Source organism: Sander vitreus, chromosome 4 (assembly GCF_031162955.1).
Source record: "Sander vitreus isolate 19-12246 chromosome 4, sanVit1, whole genome shotgun sequence".
Classification (NCBI taxonomy): Eukaryota; Metazoa; Chordata; class Actinopteri; order Perciformes; family Percidae; genus Sander; species Sander vitreus.
In genome coordinates this window covers 28,433,478-28,460,708 of record NC_135858.1, presented here as the reverse complement: position 1 = coordinate 28,460,708, position 27,231 = coordinate 28,433,478, and the positions used below count along the sequence as shown (strand labels likewise).

The window sequence follows — 27,231 nt, the reverse complement described above, 5'->3', positions numbered from 1 at the left end:
TTTAGGTGTATTATAATTAGCTCTATTATTGGCTGTATTCATCTTTGTGTTTGTGCTATTGCTGCGTGAAACCTTGCTCTTAAGAATGGTCGGTAATATCCAACCTTCATCAGCGCTGCAGCTATTCTTGGTCTGCTTGACCTGACCAGAACTGTTCAGCTCCTAAAGGAGTTGTTATTGGAACCCTACAGAAACGTCCGGGGTGAATGCCAAACCCCTGTTATTGGTGGAGGGAAGGGTGGACGACTTGTATATAAGACTCAGACACTCTCTAAACAACTTTGAGTTTACTCTGCAGAACTAACTCAGATCTCTAACGAAAGATCTTATTGTTCCATCTCGTAGGATATCATACAAATTGTTGTGCATACATTTTTCGTATGGTTGGATGGTATGGATTACTCTGAGAATGTTGTCAGACACAAAATATGTCAAGCCATGAAAATAGCAACGATTCATTTAGAAATGATAAGTTTTTAAACGGGGTTTGAGGCTGGAATCTTGTAGTTTGCAAAACAAGAGGACAGTGATTTGTAAGTAACAATGCAGGATTCCAATTAAAGCCTTTGCTATCCAAAAGAACTGGTCCCTTCTCAGCGTGATGCTTTGAAACTTAAACCAGGCTATGTCACAGTTCCATTACTTGAAAAATGGCAGGAGGGCTCTGAAAGTCCCCACAGCGGAGGCCGTCCCAAACCTCCTCGATGTATTGAAGAAAGATGGATAATGACACCCAGTTCTCAAGTGTAAACGGAAATGCTGTGGCGCATCCGTCTTTTTTTGTTATATTCAATTTGTGGCTGTAAAACGGCTGAGCGTTCAGTATGTTCTCACTTGATGCGCATCAGACAATGAGCTTTGAAACCTTCCTGCCTCTGTCAGACTCGTTTGTGTGTTACATTGCCCGCATTTACTGTAGTTGACGCTCTCATCCACAATGACTTACATTGAGTGCAGAATAAACCTAACTTCCTACATCACCAAAATGACGCACAGGCCGTAGCAATGTCAGATATCACACATGGTAGAAAATATTCCTGAGAGTGCCGAATGATCATGAAGAGTAGGAGTAAAGTGAGGAACAAAAAATAAGAAGCAAAGCGTGAGTGATAAGGTTTTGAATAAAAAATGACAGCGTCTAATTGCGTTTCTTTGTTAGGGTAATTTGATACGCTCCACAGGCTGGGGCCTTAATCAACACCTTGGAATTACTAATCTAAATATTCTTCTGTCAGACTTTTCTGACACTCTGCTGCTATTGTGTGTGTGTGTCTTCATGTGGGGATGTTGACCCTTGACTTGTTGGTCCAAGGACATTTTTTCCATAATGGCCTTATTTCAAGTATTTAATGGATAAACACACTAATTCTATGACTCACACACAAGCTTTGCAGTTGACAAGCTTCTTCAATTGTCAGTCATTTTATGGAAAACCAAACTGTACCAAATATGAATAGAAAGCACTTGTCGTAGAAAACATTTCATACTTTTCATCATTTAGGTGTATTATAATTAGCTCTATTATTGGCTGTATTCATCTTTGTGTTTGTGCTATTGCTGCGTGAAACCTTGCTCTTAAGAATGGTCGGTAATATCCAACCTTCATCAGCGCTGCAGCTATTCTTGGTCTGCTTGACCTGACCAGAACTGTTCAGCTCCTAAAGGAGTTGTTATTGGAACCCTACAGAAACGTCCGGGGTGAATGCCAAACCCCTGTTATTGGTGGAGGGAAGGGTGGACGACTTGTATATAAGACTCAGACACTCTCTAAACAACTTTGAGTTTACTCTGCAGAACTAACTCAGATCTCTAACGAAAGATCTTATTGTTCCATCTCGTAGGATATCATACAAATTGTTGTGCATACATTTTCGTATGGTTGGATGGTATGGATTACTCTGAGAATGTTGTCAGACACAAAATATGTCAAGCCATGAAAATAGCAACGATTCATTTAGAAATGATAAGTTTTAAACGGGGTTTGAGGCTGGAATCTTGTAGTTTGCAAAACAAGAGGACAGTGATTTGTAAGTAACAATGCAGGATTCCAATTAAAGCCTTTGCTATCCAAAAGAACTGGTCCCTTCTCAGCGTGATGCTTTGAAACTTAAACCAGGCTATGTCACAGTTCCGTTACTTGAAAAATGGCAGGAGGGCTCTGAAAGTCCCCACAGCGGAGGCCGTCCCAAACCTCCTCGATGTATTGAAGAAAGATGGATAATGACACCCAGTTCTCAAATGTAAACGGAAATGCTGTGGCGCATCCGTCTTTTTTTGTTATATTCAATTTGTGGCTGTAAAACGGCTGAACGTTCAGTATGTTCTCACTTGATGTGCATCAGACAATGAGCTTTGAAACCTTCCTGCCTCTGTCAGACTCGTTTGAGTGTTACATTGCCCGCATTTACTGTAGTTGACGCTCTCATCCACAATGACTTACATTGAGTGCAGAATAAACCTAACTTCCTACATCACCAAAATGACGCACAGGCCATAGCAATGTCAGATATCACACATGGTAGAAAATATTCCTGAGAGTGCCGAATGATCATGAAGAGTAGGAGTAAAGTGAGGAACAAAAATAAGAAGTGAGAGGGAGAGGCACACAAAACACACATTCATTTCAACACGTTGCAGTCATATGTCCCTCCTGGCGCTGTCTGTCTCCTTCTCCCTAACATTTACAACAATTCACACTTGTATCTCAGTAAGCACTATTGTGTTCTTGGGTCTAGTGTTTTATGTGCGTGTGTTTGCGAATGTGTCAGTGTGTAACTGTGTGTGTGGGTCTATTTTTGTGTGTAACATAACGTGGTGTTTGACAGCATCATTCCCTGACAAGGTGTCAGACACCTCTTCATAAAAACGTGTGAAAGCTTGTCTCATCCTAGATTTTACTATAATGAGTCAAGGTTCTGTAGTAAACCTGTGTGCACCTCGCTGTGTAGTTGACAGGAGAGATGTGCAGCACTCTGACTGCTCAGTATAACCCTACAGGCAGGTACTAACCTTTCCTCAAGTTTGCCTGCCAGTGGTTTGCAAAGTGATGTCTTCAGGATGCTGTACAGTACATATCTATAAACATGGACAGCTGCTTTTCATAGGTTTCGGGACAGTGACACTTATTCTACTACTTATTTTAAATTCTGACGCTTGGTGAGTGTCTCTCAGCGTCAGATACCGACGCATAAATCACCCTTTAGCGACTTTATGGAACGCACCAGGCAGAGCAGCAGCTCGACCGCGGCGTAACGGTAGCGAGTAGTATGAAAGATTGAAAATCTGCGTAAGGGGCAGGCTGGAGTGGTGGATGGGTCAAACAACACAGGACTTTCACCCAGGAGACCAGGGTTCGTATCCTGTTTTTGTCCAGCGTGTCACTGAAACGTACATTTTTTAAACCCACCAACGATCATTCCCTCACCATAACTAAGTGGTTTTACCCTGCACGTTGAAAAATGATGCCAAATCGGTCCAGAACCAGAGCGTCAAATATCAGCTTTGGAATTCTTTGAAAGCCCCCTGCGTCTGATTGAGACGTTGAAGGAGACTTTTTGCGTCAGTAACTAACGCCAAAGGCCCCTGGCCAAGCGTCACTTTTTAAAACGCGCGTGCTCCTGATATGTTCTTTAGGGCCAATTCAGTCACCTTCTTTTTCTCTTCAGTCCAACTGATCTGATTGTGTTTCAGTGCTGAAGATGGCTGCATTACAGGCCATGAACAGAAAGAGTACCAAATGGGTGTTGGTGGGAGACACATACAGTATATTATATACCTATATTTTGGGAAATGGCTTCCATGGTCATAATAATGCTAATCTGAAGTGGCCCAATATCCAGATCTCTTCTAAATATATTGAGCTAAACATTTACCAATTTTGGTGCTTTTATCACAAAATGAACAATAGGTTAACTATGCTGCCCAACTATATAGTACTTTGAACAGCATCACATTCAAGCTTGATGTTGACACTTTAATCTCAAAGTCATTGTTTCATTCCCAGTCTAATGTGCTTGATTAAAGAGCTGGCGCAACAGAAAAAAAAAAGTGGTCACCGTTCAAAGTGCTCACAACGTGCACTAAGTCTCCCTAAAATGGAAATCGGAGCATCTAGACATCAGGTGAAAGTTTTCCCGTGACAGGAGACAGTTTGTCCATTGACATTGAATTAGTAATTGACTTTGGGAGGTAATAGACTTTTTGTTTGAGGTATTCCATCCAAATGAGTATGATTTAATGGTAGGGTTCCCAGCGGTGCGTTAGAAAATGTGCCCATAGCCCAAGAAAAATCACCATGGCTGCTGTCATTTTAGTCTCCTCAGTTGTTGCATTATTCACCGTCTACAAGATTTGTCTCTACATGACATCATTACAGCTCGTCTGTCTCCTGTTCGACAAATCACAGCTGAGCTGCTCAATATTGCAGCAATACCTGCAAGTCGAAACTCACATCTTAACTAAGATGTGGTCTTCAAAACACTGATTAGGAACCCGGCAGAGGCTCTGATCATTTTCTCGCTGCTTTATCAGGGAATGACATTAAGCACACAACAATTATCCACAACATTTTCATGTAATCGAATGACTGATGAGCACGGCACCAGCTAAACTTAAAGTGTGTTCACGATAAAAGAGAATTGCACTATTATCTGTCACATTAAATATTTGTTTCCTCAGCTACATTTCTTACAACCAACAGTCTTTGTTTGATGGAAATCTTTGTTCAACTTTTTTTCAGAAAGTAGACTGATATATCTAAAAGAGACTTTGGCTTTCAGAATAGAAGACATATAATGGAATACCCTATCATACATAATTATTGAGAACATCCTTCATGATAAAATTCTGGAGCGAGCAGCAGATTTCATTCTGTCTCATAAGGAAAATCCCAAAATTAGACTTTCAGCAACTTAATATTTCGGATGAGTCGGTTCCCTGCTATTTTTTCTCTCCAAACTAAGTAACAGAATTAAGTGATTTAAAAAAAAAAAAAAAAGAACTCGCACTCTCCTTTCATACTGAACTCAACTCAATATTTTGCTTCGGTGTCCACATGCACACTCCTTTCTTTTATCAGAAGTAATACGTTTATGGATGTTTTTCACTGCAGGACGATGACTGTGTACACAATTTCTCTGATATGTCCATAGTGTAGATATATATATATATATATATATATATATATGGGTATACTTTGCTGTATTTTCTTTATTTTTATTTTCTATTTAACCAGATAAGCAGATTGAGAACATATTCTCATTTGCAACGACAACCTGGCCAAGAGAAGGCATAAAACGTCCGACAGAACCGTGACCGAACCCGGCCCGAGCCCGACACAGTTAAAATCTCATTTTATTCTCATACTAATGACACATGTACGTTTGTTTGTGTGGAAAGCCCGCTTTTATTAAGCAACTATAGGAAGGCATTCGGAAATGTCAACAGATGAGCACATCAGCGCACACGGGGCAACAAGCGCACGTTAATAAGCTGTTTAATTTAAAATGTTCAATGTGTTAACCTTTCCTGATTGCTTCTTTTCCGACCGTGGTCAGAAAACCAGGGGAGACCGACGTTATAAAATGAATAACGTTGGGGTTAAAATCCTGTTTCTGGTCAGCAGATGAATGAACTTGGCTTTCAGTCTGGGGTTTCTCTCGGACACCGCACACACTGTGCACAAAACTTAAACTTATTCCACCCGCAACTCTGCTCCGGTCGCATCTACACGTCTGCTTCCTCTTTCTCTATCTCTCTTCTGCCCACTTTACACACGCACTGAGCTCTCTTAAAGGAGCCGCAGCACCATTTTACAACAAATGCCTTATCGCGCTGATGTGACCCGACCCGAACCCGACCATAATTTCTAAATATCTGTCGGGTACCGTCAGGACCCGTCGGGACCCACTGGGCTCGGTTCGGGTATCCATGCCTTACGAGACAAGATAGAGTTACACATTAAATACACAGAAATAAAGACATACAAAATACATCAAAGAGTCTATGAAAAATATGGATCAAATATAAATACTTAATGTACTACAGAATCTACACATCTTTCATGATGTGTTTAAGGGCTGCGCCAGAGGTTGGTTTCATTGCATATATAAATCATTGTTGTACGTTGTTAGTAAAGTAGAGCATTGTATGGGCAGCAAATCATTGACACTTTTATTCCAAGATTCTAGTAAAGTTACTAATGAATGTGTTTGTGTTGAGATGTTTCGCAGCTTCCACTGGCACTTTGTACCACTGAGTTAGATTTGGCAGGACGTCTGCTTTACACTACGAAGGGGAATTGTTTGTTATCACACATCAAAATGGTCATTTTATTTCAAACATTATAGTATTAAGTGCAGTTGTTGCCAAGACTTTAGTTGCATTCAATGAAGACCTACAGCTTAAATATACTCATTTATGTCAAATTGTATTCCAATGTTGTGTGTGCTCTCTGTCTCTGCAGTGCCTGGCTCAGTGCCAACGGAGTCTCTGCAGAATACGCCCTATGAAGAGAAGATCTTCATGCAGTGGAAAGCTCCAAACGAGACCAACGGGGCCATCACACTGTACGAGGTCAGTCAAAGACTTCTCGCAATGCTCACACTCAGTGGCAATTTTCCAAGGTTCTGGTACAGGTTATTGGTTTAAAACCATACTGGAAAGCTTCAAAGTGTGAAAATGTGGAACAAAAATATAGTGAGTGCCAGTTCATGAGGTACACCTGTGCAATTTGTTAAAAGTCCCATCTTGTAAAAAGTGAGATTTCCATATCTTTTTTTTTTATTATTATAAGCAGGTCAAGGTGCAGTATAAACGCTGTGAAAGTATCAAAAAATCTGAAATCCGTGCCTTTAAACGAGCTGTCAGTACTTCTGTATGGTTGTGATGTCACAACTATACTATATGTAGGAAGAAAGTGCCTCTATAGTGGTGTTACAATCATTCCCCGGCTGCAATGACGGCTCAGAGACGCTGAGAGCGCAGATTCGGAGGACCCAGAATCGCTGACCAATCAGAGCAGACCGGCCTTTTAGAAAGGCGCTAAAACAGAGCGTTTCAGATAGACAGTATGAGGGAAAATAGTGTGTTTTTTTAACATTAAATCATGTAAATATGTACTAGTAGAAACCCAAAATACAGGGCGCCTGGTTGAGCGTGCACCCGATGTACAAAGGCTCAGTCCTTAGCGCAGTGCCCGTGGTTTCGATTCCGTCCTGCGGCCCTTTGCTGCATGTCACTTTCTCTTTCTCTCCCCTTTTCCTGTCTTCACCTGTCCTGTCAAATAAAGGCCTAAACTGCACAATCTTAAAAAATAAAAATAATATATATAATAATAAAATAGTTTTTGACACAGAGATGTCCTAAAAACTCTTAATTAAGTGAAAGCAGATGAAACTAAACAGTTAACAAATGCAACTAGATAGGCTTGTCAATTTATGTTATATCCTTGTTATAATCAAGCTAACTCAAAATTTTGTAGTTGCAATTTCTGGTCCTTCTCTCGTGATTGAACCTCTTTTGACTTAAAATGATGAGTTGTGGTTGTCCCGATATGCGTTGACTAAACTTAAGAAATTACATTTTGGTGTTTCTTAATTAAGTTGACATTCTAAATTAAGATGTTTGTAAAGTAAGAAAGAAGCTCACTTGATGAATACTGTCGTGGATTGAAACTATTGGGTCTTGACAGTGTGTGAAGCTAACTTGTCCTCACTCCCAACTTGTCAAATCCCGTGGCTTGTTCAGTGGCTCTCAGCGTCAGACACTGACGTAAAAATCATCCTTTAGAGTCTGTAAGGTGACGTAGTTTTAAGAGAAACAACGTCAGCGGGTATTATGAGAGACCCCAAATCTGTCTAAGGAGGTTGGTTGGGGTTTGTGTCCCGTTGTTGTCCCGCGTGTCACTGAAACGTACATTTTGTAACCCCGCCAACCATCTTTTCTTAAACCTAACTGTCCTGCTCTTGTGCTGCACGTCAGTTAAACGTACGTCACAACCCAGAGCGTCAAAAAGTAACGCCAAGAGTCCCGACCAAGCTCGTCTAAAAATGACGCCAAAGGGCTAGACGCTAAAGGAGACTTTTTGCATCAGCAACCAACGCCAAAGGCACCTGACCAAGTGTAAATTTTTGACGCGCTGGGAGTGAGACTGTGTTGGTGAAGCAGAGGGCTGAAGGTTTGATCCCAGGTTTGATGCTGATCTCTAACTAAAACTATGTAAAAAAAGAATTAACACTCATATTGGTGCTCATATCAAATTTTATGTGAGCCTATCTATTTCTGGATACAACACATATTTGTTACCATTATGACCTGCCAGCGGTGTGCAAAAACAGGTACAGAAACTCTGTTTGTACTTTTTTTTTTTTAGATATGAGCACCAATTAAGATGTGAGTTTCAATTCTTGTGGAAGGACATAAGAAAAGTAGGGCTTGGAAAATGAAGAGAAAGTGGAAAAGAGACTTATCTCTTGACAGTCCTTGAGACAATGTTTGGGAGTGAGAGATAGATTGCGATTGTGTGTGTGTGTGTGTGTGTGTGTGTGTGTGTGTGTGTGTGTGTGTGTGTGTGTGTGTGTGGTTATAGACGGTTTATTCGGGTTGAAGTTGAGTTGAGCCCTCTATCTAATGAATTATTGACCCGTTCTGTGCCTCCTGTCTGCCTCTTATATCACTGCATCAAGGAGCTACCTCACACTAAGACCTGGCAGGGCTATTAGTATGTGTGTGTGTGTGTGTGTGTGTGTGTGTGTATGTGTTTGAGTGAAAGAGGGTGAAGTACCAAGCAAAGGAATGTGTTCTTAAATCAGTTGGTGAGTTTCTGAGTGATTGTGTGAGCAAGTGATGAAATGTGTGTGTGTGTGTGTGTGTGTGTGTGTGTGTGTGTGGGGAGTTAGTGAAGTTGTCAGTGATGGAGTGTGTTCTGAAGTTTCTGAATGTGTGTGTGTGTGTGTGTGTGTGTGTGTAAGAGATAATGTGTGAAGTCGGGAGTGCGTGTAGAGAAAATGCGTTAGCTAGAAAGTGATAAGTCCATCGGTAAAGTGTGTGTGTGTGTGTGTGTGTGTGTGTGTGTGTGTGTGTGTGTGTAAGCCTCGGTTATTCAGGACAGAGAGTATTTTTTTCTTCACTTTCACAGAGAGTAAATGCCATGAACATATTCTTTGTAAATCTTTACAATCATTTCCCGAAAGACCCAAGCAGGCCTTCCTCATTGCATGATTCAAATTTTCTTCAAATGTGCCATTTTCAGCTTGCTAGCTCAAAGTTTGTTGTTTTCTGAATGAAACAGAGTTTGAGAACGGCAACACACAGAGAGCCGAAGGTTGGGAACATCCATCAGCGCCGGATGTGAGACAATTATCCTTGAAAACCCTGGATAATGGAAGATATGGTCGAAGAAACTTTTTTTGCTGAATATGCATTTTACAGATCTCATTGCAGTTTTTCAGCTCGATTGTCTTATATATGTGGATATGCATTTTAGCTGCCCGCATTTAAGTCATCTAACACATCTTCCAACGCAAGCACACCTTTTTATTGACGGCATCTTCCTCCCATCACATTGCCCAAACCCTCTGTACGTCCTAACATCAAGCTCCAGGCACCTCTTTTTCTGGGCAGTAAAAAGACCGCTCAGTACCATCTCTGAGATCTCCATTTGACCTGGACCAAGAGCTTGAAAAACACTCGCCGCAGTTCATAAACGTCTTGGCACCATCATCGATTTCGCATTGTTTATTGTCCCTTTCATTAATGTGAATCCAAGCGCCCTGCCCTCTTTGCCCGGCGAAAGCGGCACGACTCGGCATCATCTGTTAAACATATCAGAGCCTCGACACAATGCGCTGCTATTAGAGATAATTACTATAATTGCAGCTATTGACAGGATTAAAGGCATCATCTGCAACATCTAAAGGGGCTCTTGTTATGTCCTATCCTGCTCTGTTGTCTCTTGTGTTTTCTTTTTTTTCCCCCATTCTGTGTCCCTAGCTTTTCAGGATGAAAACCAGATGAATTACACCTAGGACAATTAAAGGGGGAGGGGAAAGGGGGGTGGGGTCGATTGGGTGGAGAGTTGTGAGGAGAAATAAGGAGAATGACATGAAACATGTATCAAGGGAGCAAGCGGAAATGTGCCCGAAAGAAACATTATTCACCATATAGCATGATTACATGAATTAATTCCGTGTGCAAATATGGTCACTTCATCTCTCTTGCTTCTATTACTATAATTGCAGCTAATTACAGGATTAAAGGATACATCTGGGTGAGATCTAAAGGGACCAATCCGTGCCCCCGCTCACTCTCTCTCTCTTGTTCTATTCATCTGAGAAAGGATAAATGGTGTCTGGGGAAAATGTGATGGAGGGAGGAAGTGAGAGGGGTGGATGGAGGTGTGGGTGGGAGAGAGGAAAACAGAGATGATTTCAAGCATTTTTGTTCTAAAATCTGCACCATACTACTTCAGCAATTCTGTTCTTTCTCTTCATTTCAACAAACAAACAAAAACAAACCAATAAACTTTGCAGTCACAGAATTGCAGAAGTGACTTGTATTGATGATCAACTCTGAAATACAGACAATCCAGTAATACAGACAATCCAGTCTGTAGAATTTGGATTCATCAGGCACTGCAATCTGTTGTGATTTCTTTAATTCCAAGGTTCCCATTTTGGACTTAAAGTTTAAGTTATAAATTGCTATACTAAACGAGGCTGTTGTTATCATGAACCATTCATACATTTTGCTATGAAAAGTAATGCACCGTAATTCGTATGTATTCCACGTATTTATTACTGTATAGCCTACAATGACTACGGCTTTATAAGAACCGCATAGAGAGGAGGTCAGGGGGATGGATGGTTGGGTGGGTCCTAAAACAAAGGGCTTTGAAGCAGGGGATCAGAGTTCATGTCCCGGGAGAAGTTCAGGGGAAAACAAGACTTTGAGCCAGGAAACTCTTTTTGTCCCAGGAGAACTACTTAAGGGACTAGTGTGACCGTCAGGATAAAATCTGGGTGGGGAAAGTGAAAGAGCAGTCCCTCCCTCATTACCACCACTGAGGTGCCCTTGAGCAAGGCCCTTAACCCCAACCGCTCCAGTGGAGCTCCTCAGTGGCCAGCAGATCAGACTGTGGTTGTTCTGGGCAGCTTCCAGGTATGAAGGTGTAACTGTGTGAATGTGACAGGTCGTCGTTGCAAATGAGAAATTGTTCTCAATCGACTTACCTGGATAAATAAAGGTTAAAAAAAAAATAAAAAATAATAATAATAATCTTGTTTCTAATCTTAACTAGTTGTTTTGGTGCCTAAACTTAACTATCGTCACCGCAGGCCAGTCACCTTTTGTCGGCTTTGCAAATGCATGCCCTCACAGTGCCTTTTGACCGGCTTAAAGTCACGTTTTGTTGGATAAACTTCTTAGCAACAGCTGCTGGAACGACCGCCCCCTGACAGTGCTCTGTACCCGGCTCACAGTAACTCTTCTTCTTGGCTAAATTTAACTGTAAAGACCGCTAAACTTAACTGTCCTGTGACCAGTCGTCAGGTGATCGGCCGGCGGTCGGCTTCATTTTGTAGGATATCATACGAACCCGTTTATGAGAATGGGTTGGATAAACATCCACTTTAAATACCAGAAACATTTGGAGATCAGGCAGCTTAGATTTATTTAATGCCTGATTCTACTGTGATCTTCTTATATTGGCATGGCACATTTAATTGGCAATTAATCTGATCAGTACGTCATTCTTTGCTGACATTTAGCCCCAGTCAGAGTAGACCTTTCCACCAGCCATAACAAAATCCTTGATAAATGAGTCTATTCCACCCTCCCGCCCATTCCGGGTGGTCACTGCCAATCAGGTGGCGTATTTGTCATGCTGTAAACTTTTAATCCAAAGTAATGAACGTGACTGGTGAATGAAGCGGACATCAGGGCAAGTAGACAAAACGGTTAATTTCAAGTCTTTCCTGTACAGAGTAGATTGGACCAAGTATGATACAGGATTTTCACCCTGATCTTCTTAAACTGGGCAGTAGATCTTTTATTTGGGATGTATCTGCATTTAGGTCTTGGATGTAGGAATTTACAATGGCTGGTTTAAAAACCAGAGGCAGAGATGCCTCATGATCGAATACAAAATAACTGCTCTCTTATAATCATTTGAATTTGAAATGTCAAGCTATAATAAACTATCAATAATACAACCAAGTGGTTTCTCTCCCATGTAAGACTTCCTGCAACCTGCCCTCTATGACCCCTCAGATAATACACATGTATTGGCAGTTACTGTACTGAAAGGAGAAAAGCACTCAAACTCACACTGGTCATAACCTTGTCAATCCCTTCTTTGAATGCCTCATCAGACCATCATCACAGGTCCTCTCTGTTAGCCAGCTCGCCTCCCTGCTGGTCTCTGCGGAGTTATTCCTGAACCCCTGCGAGTCTAACAGATGCTGCTGCTAACATTGATTAGAATGAAGCAGTGAGGCAAATCATGAGATCAGAGCTTTTCTGATTTGGTTTGACAACAAGTCAACGATTTTCATGTTTCAGCCTAACCTGGAAAACACCACATCCCTAAGGTTGTTTCCAAATCTACTTTGTTTATAAGAATTGCCCTTCTTTGTTTTGTGTAGATAAATGCAGTTTAGGTAAAATCTGAAAATCCAAAGCAGTCAGTCAGACACAGGGTGCTCAGAATTACACTAAGTCCTTCTGTCAGATGTACTGTCTTGTGCGTGTGGGTGAGTGTAGAGTAGAGAGAGTGTGGAGGCATAAGGTCTACAGAATTGGAAAAGCTGCTATGCTATGCGAACATTTTTATATTTGTATATATATATATATATATATATATAGGGCTATCAATCAATTTAAATATTTAATCTGGATTAATGGCTTGAGTGTCCTAGTTAAATTGCTATTAGTTGCAAATTGATCACGCATTTTTTATCTGTTCCAAATGTACTTTAAAAGGGATATTTTTCAAGTTTTCAATACTCAAGTGATATTTGAGACTGGACTACTCCGGTGGTAACTCGACAGTACATGCAAACAATTTTAGTCTTGTGGAGAGAACCATCTGGAAGGGCTTTGAAACACAACTCCCCATTCAAAAGATCCTTTTCTTTATCCATTTCTGCTTTTTTCTGCTAGTAAGACCTGCAATTAAGTTGCATTAAACTGGGCCGGATGGATGAAATTAATGGCGGTGACTCCTTAAGCTTAACTGTATGGCTACCATAGTGGCTACCTTACCTATTAAGCTTATCTTCGTTTGTTTGTTTTTCACAAATAGACTAATTTATCTTTTGAAAAAATAAACTTTCAAAACATAATTTTTTTAAACATAATTTGGAGGCCCCTTGAAGTCTGAGGACCCCCTAGGGGTCACAGACCCCCTGTTGAATATCTCTGGTTTAGAGAATATTACAGATCCGAGACAAAAATGACAGAAGGGCGGCACTGAAATTTAAAGTTGCAATTCCAAATTTGTCTGCCTCTTCAGCACCACGGACAGTGCCGTGGATACATCAACACACAGCACAGTTAGCTGCTGATATTTCAGAGCCATGGTCGGGGCCGTAGATTCTAACTTGCACAAACCTCAGTCAGATAAAGAATCAATGAGTCAGGCAGACTAGACTAACATATTCAACTAAACATCCCCACTGCCCCTGCACTCTCTCTGCTACTAGGGGATGGAGAGGGGGGCAATATTATGAATTCCACTATGGCCACGCCAAGACCCGCCCTTCAATAGCATTTATTGGCCAGGCGTCCATGCTTACGCAAGGTAACGTAGCCCCATTTGTACAGGTCCTATCTCCTGACCAATCGGCTATCCTAACCTTAACCACTCAACGTCAAATGCCTAACCCCAACCAATCGAGCTGCTTCGTAGGGCGGGTCTTGGAGTGGCCATAGTAGGATTTGTAATTTCGCTAGAGGGGGAGGGGGATATGATATGGCCTACTGGTCAACATGGTTTCTATAATCATAAAGGCAATCGGCCTCTACCCTTAACCAAGTAGTTATCGTTTCATAAATGTAACCACATTTGAATTACCTATTTTGTCATTTAGAAGACTTCAAAGCAGTCAACTCTCCAACTGCTGAATATCCGGCAGCAAGACTGGGGAACAATATAAGAATGTTTTGCTGACAAACCTTGGAGCTGTTTAATTCAACACACTAAAGGGATAGGCTACTAGTACAGTATTATTCTGTTCTTGTGTGTGAATAACTTTTCTCTCCAATTCCTCTCTCCTCAAGTAGGGCCTTTAATCAATCACACAAATCAATACTGGCAAGCAGTCTGGCATTTATTTCAGTGAGTTACTGTGTTCCAAGCTGTTGATTTCTGTAGAAACAGCAGACATATACACTGTAAGAAAAGTCCGTAAATATACGGTACAATGTACCGTGTTAATGTGAAGGAATATTTTTTACAGGAGTTTTAACCGTATTTTTTAAGGACGCATTGCATTGTGGGAGCATGAAGCGCCGTTACGTGCTAAAGTCTGAATGAAGAAGCGGTCATCAATGGACGTTTACCTTTCAAGTTTCATCTTCGGAGTTTGGGAAACCTTTATTGCACCTCTGTGGTACAAATTATATTTTCTTTAACTAAAATAATATAGTATATATATATATAGTTTTGTATAGTTTTAATTAGAAAGAGTTGTCCAGTCTGTGTTAACCTGTCTTTAACATTACCGTTAACATTGCCAGATAAGCACAATGCGCACAATGGTTAGTAGCTAACCAGCTAGCTAACACCAGTTAGCGAGACAACGGGCTAAAGTTACCATAGCCCCAGCCTCAGTCGATCCACCTATTCGGTCATGATAGACAAATGATAACTTAGCCATTAGCCATCTGTTTTGGCTAGTTGGGCTGAGCACTGCCAGTTAACGAGTGCCGTCATGTTGGCTTGTAATGTCCGTGAATTTAAATGCGTCTCATTGACAGAATACCTGAAGGACTGCAGATCACACAGACATCTTATTAATGTACTTTTATCATGTGGCCATAAAGATTGTGGAAGAAGGGTTTCCTCATTCAACTGCCTTGCTGTTCACATGTCACGAACACACCTAGACACAAGGATCAGACAAATTTGGAACCGGAGTGTGTCTGTGCAGTTGAAGTGTTTGTTCAATTTTTGCAGCAGAGAATACACAGATAAACGGCTTGTGTCTCACTTGAGTGACCACATACAAGAGGGTCTGACTGTAACTTATTATCCGTTCTAGGATTAACAGAAGTGTCCGTGACATTAACGGATAAATTCCTGGTAATTTTCAGCCAGGACTTTATCCGTTTTTTTACGGATTTTATTTTTTTTCCAGTGTATAGTTGTTACATTGTCTTCCCTTATCGCTGGTTTCTGAACAAAGGAATGATTGATTCTCATTAGGGGAGCAGCAGTCGCCTGAGGTGGTGTCGCTTCTGTTCAGTGTTTACCGGGCAATAGCAGCGGCTCAGCTCGCTTCAGTGCAAAACAGGAATTTAAAGGCGCCGCAGAAATCCAACATGCGGCATGCGACGACTCAAACCTGGAAAACGGAGGTTATCGGATGTCCATGCATTCTCAAGCATTTGAAGTATCACTTAGTGCTTTTATGAAAAACTGGAATGGCCTAAAAAAATACCCTGAATTTAAGGTTTGTGCATTTGAAATTATCTGTATATTTGTAATACAACATTAGTGTGGATGAAAGTACTCCAGATTTTCACTGATTTTAAAGCTGTAAATGACCCATCTGTAATCTTTCCCAACAAAATGAATTGCAATTAAAGTCACACAATAATTGTGGTGGAATTTCCAGAAACGCCATGTAGATGCAAAAACTTAGATAACATCAGGTCATTTGTAGATCACAGGTCAGGTAGTGTATATCCATGACGTTCCACTTCCGTGATTGCTCTGTTGCTGACGGAAATTCCGCCGGATGTCCCTCATTTTGTCTGGATGTCCCTCACCTTCCTCTTTCTTTGTGTTGGCATTTTAAACTCCGGTGGATTTCTGAGGACTATGGTTAACTGCTCCTCAGATCTCTGCAGGGTAAATCCAGACAGCTAGCTAGACTATCTGTCCAATCTGAGTTTTCTGTTGCACGACTAAAACAACTTTTCTAAAACTAATTCCTTCCCAAGGCTATTTTGCAGTGGCACCGTAACTTTTCCCGGTGCTTATCGCCGTCCAAGATGATTGTGAATGGTTCAAAGAAATGCCAATAAACCAGAGCACATTTTTCCCCTATCCCGGAATGCTGTGTGGACTAGCCAGACCTTCCTCCTCTGCCGCGCCATGGTGGAGGAAGGTCTGGCAATGCGAAACTGCAGACTATCTCCTTTTGGAGGTCGGTGGAAACGGGATAAAGGGACCTGACCAGATAGCATACATGCCAGAGAGATATAGACTCAACTAGGTTTTAGGTGGGCATCTTTCGTGTTAATAAATTGGCATAACACAAACTTGACAGCTTGAGCGAGGGATATATGCATCTAGGGAGACACACAGACCCTCAGAGTTGGTTAAACTGTACTGCCTGCCTAATTTCTCCTCGATCGAGATTCCATTAAATGCTTGTGTGTACGTCATCAAAGTGTCCCGAACCTTCATGTATCCAGTAGTCAAGTATCCTGAGTTTTTCTACAACATTAATGAGAGTTTGACTCACTGATGAAAATAAGCATTTCAGTTGTTTTTTTAACTGATGATCAGTGGCAATATTGGCCCATTTTACTGATGTAAAGAACAAGACATAATCAAATGCCATGGTTGTCTAGTGTGTTAGTGGGTGACCAATCAGTTTTGGAGATTCAATTTATGTTTTCTCACTCTTGAAAGGTCAGCCAAACCCTTAGTTTACACGTGGAGCATAGAATTGGCCTTTAACACTAACAGTTGCCCGGCTCTGCTGGGAAAACTGTTTACTGACAAGTAGCTTGTTTGTGGATTTGACCTCAGCTGGCTTCTTACGCCAGACTCAAAGCTTATAACGTCTACTACTGAAGGTTCACACACACACACACACACACACACACACACACACACACAGACAAAGACACAGACAGCTACATTAGATTGTGAGAGAAGATCTCTGCAGAGCATCAGCCTGCGGTGTGTGTGTGTTTACTACAATATTGTTTAACAGGAGATGAAAAGACAAGGCACTCAGTTAACACTCACACACACACATACACGCATAGAGGCCTTTTTCTGTTTCTAGAAGATCAAAAAGAGAAAGAAAATAAAAAAGCAGGAATAACGAAATCAAAATATTGTTCTGCACTGTGTAGAAAGAATGTGGATCAGATATAATTGCCACTTTTTAACAACTTATATACAAAAATAGAGCGTGGTGAAGACACTGATACTAAAGAGTGAGAAGCATTCTAATCCATGACTTTCGTCTTCTGTCTCTTCGCCTCCTTTTCCCTCTCCTCTCTTCCTTTGTATTGTTTTTCATTTCCGTCAATAATGGACTATATTTGGTTTGGCTTCCAAGTCCTTGAGCTGCTGACCCCATTTACTCTGTCACACTGCCTGTCTGGCCTGCAGGAGAATGGCCTAGTATCACTTACACCTGTGTGTACTTGTGTGTAGTAATGCAGCCCTGTTTTCCTTCTTTAATATTTATAACAGCCTGGTGTGATTCATCTTCCCCCCCCTCCTAGAACATCACAAGCCAACACCAGGGTCAACTTGGACTCTCATAATTATAGTCAACAGTTGAGCAGGAGATTAATCCGACTCATCTTCCTCTCTGCTTGCAATCAACGAAGTCCCTTGATGTGGGAGAGTCTTTAACTACTTCTTCTCGACAGCATTGCGCGGAAATGCTCATTTCTTTTGAAGCATTTAACCAGAGTGTACAAAATGTACAAATGTATTTAGTCACTAGTCTGGCTATCACCAGACCAAGCTTAATCTTTTAAGATTGAACATTAGTCTGGGGAGTCTGCTCTGTATTTTCTACTGCACAAGAGGCGTGATCAACGGGCATAGTTCAAATGACTCTGTACATGAATGTAAATGAGCATTTAACGACAATCTAATGCTAGATAAACACAGCCACAAAAAACAAGTTAGCTAGCTAACATACCTCCGACGAAGTGGTCACTGCACACACGGGCATTAGCAGACTCTGCTCCTCCCGACCGCAGGCGCACGTTTAAAATCCACTTTTTATGGCGTTGTTCTGTGAGCTTTTTACATTTCTCACCTTTATGAACGACAATCTTTAGTACTCTATAAAACCCCTTTCCCTTTTTATCGGTTAGAACGATTGGAGCAGCCATAAACTACACAAAACATGGGCATTTTTTCAGACGGCAGATTCTCAGCAACTTCACTTCCTGCCCTCCATTGGAATTTCGCGCTTTCGCGAAGCAGCATTGTGACGTCACGTGAAACCAACCAATTAGTTAGTCCTTCAACCAATCAGACCAACGATCCGGGTGACATAGCAGCGACCGCGGCATCAACGGATGCTGCGCTTCGGTGGCCGCTATGTTGAATGTAAACAAAAAGCTGCCTGGTCGCTCCTCATCGTGTTAAACCCGCCAATAGCACGCCAGGTGGATAAGCCAGTTTGTGATTGGTCTCCGCAAAATTGTAACGGAAGCAGGATAGATAAACGTACAGGTTTCCAGACTGAGCTTCAGGGCGAAATTAAATCGCCGGCAGATCACAGATCACAGCAGTTTGATTAAAAACTGCTTGAATGGCATTGATGTGAAAATAAGTGCATCAACAATAGGAGGGGTTGTTGTTCTCCAAAGGCACAGGAATGATTTTTATCATCATGTCAAATCAATAAGCCTGGTAGGAAATGAGCCAAGAGACTGTCCTCGCTCTAACAATACGACTAACTGAGCAGGAAACACAGCAAGCCTGTCAAAGGATGCCACACAGGCCTGATGGCTATAGGTATGGCCCTTCTCCCTGGGCTTTTCATTTGAGGTTTTGTTAGTTAATGGTAGGGGTGGGAATCACCAGAAGCCCCACGGTACAATATTAATACGGTACCTGCAATGTATTTAGCAATTTATTACCTTTTTTACACTTGTAAATTATGTCCCCTGTTTTATCTGAAAATATAAATTTCTCTTAAAAACTCACCAGTGGACTAAATAAGAAAGCTATATATATATATATATATATACATACAGTGTATATATAGCTAAATAATAAAGAATGAGATGAGCAGCAATGAGGACAGGTCTCTTAAGACACGTCTTAATACAGTGAGGCAAATCTGTCTGCTGGTAGTCAAAGAGAAGAGGATTATACACCTAGGCGCGCACACACACACACACACACACACACACACACACACACACACACAGGGGTAATAGTCGGAGAGAATTATCCCCACCCCCCCCACCACCCTCTGTGTCTCTTCCACACACGCACACACACATACACACACACACACACACAGGATTATGCGCATGCCTCTAATCTCTCAACCACTACAACGTCCTGCCCTGTAGCCAATCAGGCCTCCTCGTCAATCTCTCTAGCCAATTACATGACCTGAGAGCCCCACAGGCCAAAAACTAAAACAATCCAGCTTTTCAGCAGGCATTATGTCTCCCTTGACATCTTTAGCTATCAGATCTTAATTTTCATTTTCTAATGTTTATTCTTTTTATTTCTCTCTTATTACCTCAGTGCTGAGGCCTGGCACACCACTCACTGCTGTGTTTATTTATTGGTTTCTCTCCTTTATTGCCCCAGTTGTACATTCCGTTTTTCCTCTGTTGATTTATACATCTTTCTATTATATTTCTGCTTTACTAGTCACTTTGGGACGTAAGTCTGAACAAACATTAAAATTAGAGAATTTTGCTCTCCTATCAACTCATCTTTTTAACAGCACTGTTACAAGAACATATCAAAGATCTGCGCCTCGGACTTTTGACCTATTGCTATTGGTTACAGTGTGGTTACAGCCACTATAACTAAGAGTTTAAACATACCCTTAATTAAGCTCTGCATTAAACTGTTAATACCTAAATGCAAAAGAGTAAAAAAAAACAAGACTGCACAGCAGGAAAAAAGATGATCAAAAACTGAGGATTGTGTCTATTTTTCATCACTGTAACTTGCTGATAGGTGAAAACTCACATTGCCACAAAACACACGAAACACATTTCACAGTGCACCCGTAGATCACTGCCAATCTGCGGTGGATAGCTTGTCAGCAGATGATTTTTAATGTGGGAGTGAGAGCAGAGGAAGCATGTGTGGCCCACATTAGCATCTAAAGGGAGAGTGCTCTTTCTGTCACTCTTCTTAACTCGGCTGGCATGAAGTTGCTGCGCGGCTGTCAAACAGGCGTCACTCGCATGTGCATTCGGCCCGTTTTCCGTCAAACTGTCACCACCGGCGGATTTTTCACAGTGATTTTAACGCTCCGTCTCTGATCACCTCTTCCAGGGTGGACCGGGTTTCTACACTTTGATACTTTATTTTTTTTTTTTTTTTTGCAGTGGAGGGGGAATGATTTTGATGTGAACTTGTGGTCGCAGCGGGCTGCCATAGCAGACAAATGAAGCTCTTGTATCCTGTCAGTTGCCGAATGTCATTCCTAAGGCTCGGCGCTGCTCCGTTCTGCCTCTCGACTGCCGATTGAACAGTCTGATTTAGCGTTTTGAGGCCTTTGTTAGTGCAGCCGGCTATTTATGAAGCGAGATTATTGTCGGTCTACTGCTCATCTCTCCTTTTCTCTCTTTGTCCTCTTCCATCTCTCTCGTGTATATATTTATACCAGCGAGAACAATACTACGGCCTGGAATTTCTATCAGGCTATGTTTAGTCCTCATCTCGCTCCGTCCTTCTGTCACTCTCTTTCACTTGCGTTTGCTTATCAAGAGTCGATGAGAACAATAGAAGCAGCGCGGCCACAACATATTATCAGACTATTGTCTGTTGCTATTTCTTTTCCCCCGTTAGCTTATCTCGTTGGGAACAATAGGAAAGTGGGATGAGAAAAACACCAAAGATCCCTTTTGTGTTTTTATGTATGTATGAATAAGCAACACATGTGCATCTGCATGCCTGTTTGCATTTATTTGCATGTACATATATATTTTGATTGGTACTGTATGCCTTTGTGTGGTGCGCGTGTCTCAGTATTAGCGTGTGTGTGTGTGTGTGTGTGTGTGTGTGTGTGTGTGTGTGTGTGTGTTTGCCTTTCTATTGGTAGTGACCCAGAATGTCTTGACATTTTAAAGCCGGGAAGCAGGAGAACAGTCTGTCCCAAATGGAGACTTCTAAAAACAGAAATGCTGGAACTTAAAACAATAGGTGCCTACTAAGTTACAGGGCGAGGCAGAAGGCACCTGGCAACATGGTGAGGGGAGGAGAAGAAAAGAGAGAGAGAGAGAGAGAGAGAGAGAGAGAGAGAGAGAGAGGTTTTATTCTGGTTTAATATATTGTAACTATAAGAACATGTTACAGAAAGACAAATAATTCACGCTCCTGTTATCCTTGGGGTCAATTCGATCCCAGTCAATGTTAAAGGTCTCGTCATTTTCGTTGCTTCATATTGAATTACTTTTCCTCAATTAATGCAACCCAGTCTCACGGCAGTTCGGGAAATGGTTACGTAATTTAATATTTGATTCGTGTACACAAACACGTTTATCTCTGGGTTTTTTTGTGATGGTCAGCACGTTTTTTTAAACTAGTGAATTTTAATGGGAAGCGTCTTTCGTGATCACAGCATGATTCTCAATGAGAAGATGACGTAGCATTAAGAGCGACTACGGTAGCGTGTAGTATGAAAACCCGAAAATCTGCGTAGGGAGGTTGGTAGGGGTGGTGGCTGGGTCTAACAACACAGGACTTCACCCAGGAGACCGGGGATCGTGTCCCGCGTTTCACGTTTCCTAACCCAACCTAACTTTCTTCTTTTCCTGAACCCAACCATGCCGTTGTTGTCCCGCAGCCCGTTCTTGTTTTCCTAAACCCAACCCGTCCCGCTGTATACAGCTATGCAATTGTTGGTATTATAATAAACGATCTGACCATCACGAAAAAAACAAGATAAACGTGTTCCTGTACACAAATCAAATAGATTACATTGCGTGGCCATTTCACGAACTGCCGTGAGACTGGGTTGTTTAATGGGGACAACTAGGTAAACATAAAATGAATATGCTGATATATTTTCAATGTCCTGTGTGCATTTTGAATCCATCAGTGTTTTTCATCTACCAGCCAAATGGCTAGTGAATGTTCAATTTTTACCAGCCACCCAATAGAGTACCATTGGTTTTTTTTTTAGCTGGTGATTGAAGCAAATCTACCAGCCACTTGCATATTGTACATGCATTTAGCTGGTAAATGGTGCTAATTTTAAACCCTATTGGTGCATCCTCCCTTTCCAACGTATAATTGTCGTAAACGTAAAAATGATCATCTTGGGGTTGGTTTGTGTGTTTTAAGACAAAACACATTTAATTGGAATCACTTTCATCAAGAAAAGATTAAGTAATAGTATCAAAAATGCGTAGGGGGCGCCCGGGTAGCTCAGTTGGTAGAGCGCATGCCCATATGTAGAAGTTTACTCCTCGACGCAGCGGGCCTGGGTTCAACTCCTCCCTGCAGCCCTTTGCTGCATGTCTTTCCCCCTCTCTCTCCCCTTTCATTTCTTCAGCTGTCCTGTCAAAATAAAGGCCTAAAATGCCCCAAAAAATAATCTATAAGAAAAAAAGGAGGAAAAAATTCATAGGGAAGCTCATACAATGCCAGTTTAAGTAATAAGTAGTATTTCCACTTTAAAGAGTGGATTCTCATTAAAGAACAGAGCAAAGGAAACCATGGCTATATGAGAGTGAGAGTGCTGCCCATGAAGATTCAGAGTTAGGAACCATCACTGATGATATAAATAATGATGAACTAGATAATACAGAGTTAAGAGCACAACAGAAAGTTACAGGAAGTAAGTGAGACCAACTGTATTAATGTATGCTGCTTTAATCTCCCTTGGATAAGAACATCTACTAAATGCTTAAAAAGCAGAGGGGTGTTAAACCATTTCAAACGCCACTCGAGTGAATGGTAGCAAAAGAAAACGGAGCAGAAAGAACGGACACCTCACACACTTCCTACTTAATTCAACACAACAGAGAACAGCAACACTGAGATAGTGAGGAATGAAGCTACTTACTGCATACTTTCTAATAACACAAACAGGAGCGCCGAGGATAAAAAATGGAAAATGACAAAACGCAATTGAAATAGCATTTCTACAACAGCGATCCCACAACGGTGCCTCGTAAACATTGTTTATTTCCGTGAAACTTGGCTGTTGCTCAAAATGCTGCGGCCCAGAAGGGCGCGTGACCACACACACACACACACACACACACACACACACACACACACACACACGCTGCGGATGTGGTGTGTTTGATGAAGAGGACTGCTAGGTAAAAGCTACGGCTTCTAATACTCACCAGCATCAATCTCCTGCATGGATAAACACACACAGTTCATGTGAGTGCACACACACACACACACACACACACACACACACACACACACACACACACACACACACACACACACGCACACATGCACACGCACATACATGCATACGCACACATACACACGCACCACACACGCACGTACACACACACACACCTGCAATTTTTTTCAATCTGTCATTTATTTCCTATACATCACACTTAATAATGGGTTTATATGTTGTTGTTTTTTTGTTTTTTTTATAATTTTGTTGTAAAAGGTTGTAAAAAATATCTTAGCCTAGTAAAAAGTAATTACTAATGCTAAAAAGTCACCAATAAAGATTTGTACAATAGTACATCAAATCTGTGGTTGTACATGATTATGGTAAAACATGTTCTAACTATTAACGCTCTCAGTTACAACTTATATACCTGAATATTATAGGTGTGGCACCCTGCTTCAATCTTTTGATGTGCTTTGATGCTTTTCTGTCTTGGCATCCCTCTCTCTTTTTCTCTCTTTCTGTCTCTTTAGATTCTTTCTCTCTCTTTTCATTCCTCATCTACCTCTATCAACCTCGCTCACCTTCTCCATCCTACACACAAATTGAATCTCACACACACACACACACACACACACACACACACACACACACACATACTCACACACACCCTCCCTCCCTCCGGTGAGTTATCGCTCACAGACTCACACTCTATTACCCAAGATGCACTGCCCCGCTGCGCGCCTGCCTTTTCATTGACCAATAAAACAACCTGAGCTTTATGGCTCTACCGATTCCAAGTACATCAACTATAGAGAGAGAGTGAGAGAGGAGGGGTACACAAATGTAGAGGAGAGCGTTCACCTGAGGTTTATGACCCAAACTCCTCCTTTTTAAAGAGAGAAAAAAAAGAGAGAGACCGGGTGAGTGGATCACGTGTGGATTGAGAGAAAGAGACGGAGAGAACATTTTGGAAATAGAAAAAGGGAGTGCAGAAAATACTCGACTCAATGGAATGAGTGATAAAACAGAGAAAGAGAGCCGACCATGTAATATGGAAAGAGGGGAAAAGAGAGAGCATAAAGCCCATAAAAGTATAGAGAGCCATTCATGACTTATAAAATAACAGCCATCGATGTGCAAACCAAAACTGCAGCGTAGATGAAATAGATTATATTTTATTGTTCCAGCCTCTAAGTCCCAGACTGTATAAATAGCTATTGATTTAACTTGTTTTATTCAGCCAGCTGGGCCACCTTTCAGGCCTGGGAGACGTCAGCTGCTTGTGGAAGGCGAGGCTGCGGCTCTGTGCTGTCTTCTATTGGCTGGAAGGTTTTATCCCAAAGTCCTGAATCTGAGTGGCGTTTAGTTGTCTGTCTGTTGTTGTACCCGGGGGAGGTAAGGGCTGGGAAAGTGGAGAAGGAAACTTGTCATTCTGCATTTTCTCAGTGCGCTGGCAACAAAACAAAAGAACAGAATAAGAATAGAGGAAAACTAACTGTGTGTTCATGTTGGTAGGACTCCATGTTACCCTCTGAGGCCCACATAGACCCATGTTTGTCTTTGTTTGGGAGGGACAGGGGATCTTTAGGGGGAGATAGCAGGTCAACAGTAGCCTGACAAGCCAGACCCACATCAAGATGTTGAGTCTGGGAACTCACCATTGACAGGTCTCAATCCGAGGGGCGGGATAAATGGTTGTCTTTGAAATTCCCTCTGCACGCAATAGCATAGCGCTAACACCAGGCAGAGCAACGAAGAAGGTAGAGAAGCTAGTTGATAGAGTAAACTTTTGCCGTGTCCGGTCGGCAAAACTCCAAACACATCTTCCTTTTTTAAGAATGACTTTAGTGCCGTTCTTTGTTCTTTTCTCAAAGAAAAGCTTAACTCCAAGTCTTCCAGAAGCCCGCTGTTCCCAGCAGCAGCAGCCATAAGCCCGCCCACCGACTCTATACACGATGTGATTGGCCTGACCAGAGTTTGGTTTTTCCAGCTCGCAAGCCAAAGTAGAGTTGCTAGACTAGACCCTGGCTGCAAATTAAATTAGCTGCCGCTAGGGTGCGTCTAGATTTCTAGGCTAGGTCAACAGTGTATGACGTATAGAATTGTTATACAGCATCTGAAAGCTGGGAACCTGAGGAGTAATCTGAGATGCAGCTGAGCACTGTGTCAAGTTCCTCTAGTCTGTTTTTCAAATTTGGAAAGTTTAAGTATATGTATAAGTATATGATGCCCACCCCCATGCTCTATTATGTCTCATAAGTTGTTGCAGCAATTTCTGGGTGGATACCATTTGTTTCACATATTTGGTGCAACATTTAACCATTCTTTGGCCTTAGTTTGCTAGTTTGTGATTGTAAAGTTTCTGTAAAGAGGATTGTGATTCTCACAACAGGTATGTTATACAGTGAGGTCAAGTTTTAAAACATGGTCTCACTACAGTGAAACAGTTACTATGGGTGCTAACATCATCCCAAATGAATAGAATTGAGAATTGTTGAATCCACAAGATTCTCATCCTTCCAGTCAGACCCAGTTTATACAATTCCAAGACTGTTTAGGGACCCCAGTATGAGGAAACATGCAAATACACCATTTTCCAATAGGTGAAAATAACACTACTAGTACAGCTTGAGAAAAACTGCATGGTTTTTGCCCCAAACTTCATGGGATTAGAATGGAGTGGGCATGTCTGAAAAGGTACCAGGACTCGTGGTACCCCTTATAAGCCATTCTCACTCAGATATATTAAGGTGACATGTCAAGGGACCCCTTTGAAAATGGCCATGCCGGAATTTTCCATCACCAAAATGTAGCCTTAGCGTTATATAGCCCCCTCCCTAACACCCTAGCTGTAGAACCCATCTCGCTACAGCCCCTCAAAGACAGCACTGTTGTGCCGACGCTCCCGCAGGTCTCAGAGGGTGGAACTCTAGAGCACTTACTCTCTGAGTTTGGCCAGATGAGAAAATTGCTATTCAAACACTTAGATGAAGGACAATGCAACAATTCATTTTGAGTCTGACCTTCTGCCCATCACTGTCCTTAGAAACAGCTGACCTTTCAGCAGTTCAGGAACAGACAGTGGCCATACAAACTGTCATCAACAGGCTAACTGATATCAGAAGTTTTTTTTTTTTTTGTCCAAAGCTGCTTACATTGTTCCCTTACGCAGACATTGGGCGCAATTTAGAGTTTCAAGTCTTGCTCCAGGACCACCAGAGCAGACAGCTTTTTTTTGGTCTCCTTTATTTTATTTCTCCTACCCACCGTAGCTCTACATGCCCGTGTGAGACTGGGGGCTTTGATCAATCATCATAGATTTAGTTCACATGTTCACAACCTTAAGAAAGTAGGAGAGCCCTTTTTACCAATTCCTTTACCAAGACAGTGATTGCTTGGAAGAACGAACCTGTAATCCAGACCAACTACAGGAGACACCCCAGAAAGCAAGGGCTTATGAGTATCAGGCGATTCGAAGCAGTTAACACCAACATCAAATACCTGATGCAATAAAAATGAACTGAAAGCAAACCATAGTCTGGATTGATAGTCATTGAGCTGTTTCTTTGTGTTTCTAATCAATGCCATGGCACATATAACATCAAAGAGCACGGAAATGTCAGTCAAGCTCGCCCCTGGTGAAAATCTTGAATGTAGCCCCCATGACATCACACATCCAGGCCTAGAATTTGTATTTACCGCACACTAATCCGTTCAGGTATCTGGA

The 27,231-nt window shown here is 41.7% G+C and overlaps 1 protein-coding gene across 1 annotated transcript in view; it reads left to right on the top strand.

Annotated features, from left to right (window-relative positions):
- ptprt (protein tyrosine phosphatase receptor type T) overlaps nt 1–27,231 on the top strand; it is a 438,297-nt gene that overhangs the window by 213,776 nt on the left and 197,290 nt on the right. The window contains exon 11 of the mRNA XM_078247539.1: nt 6,464–6,573. Within this exon, the coding sequence (XP_078103665.1) occupies nt 6,464–6,573 (110 nt within the window). The remainder of the gene's footprint in view (nt 1–6,463; nt 6,574–27,231) is intronic.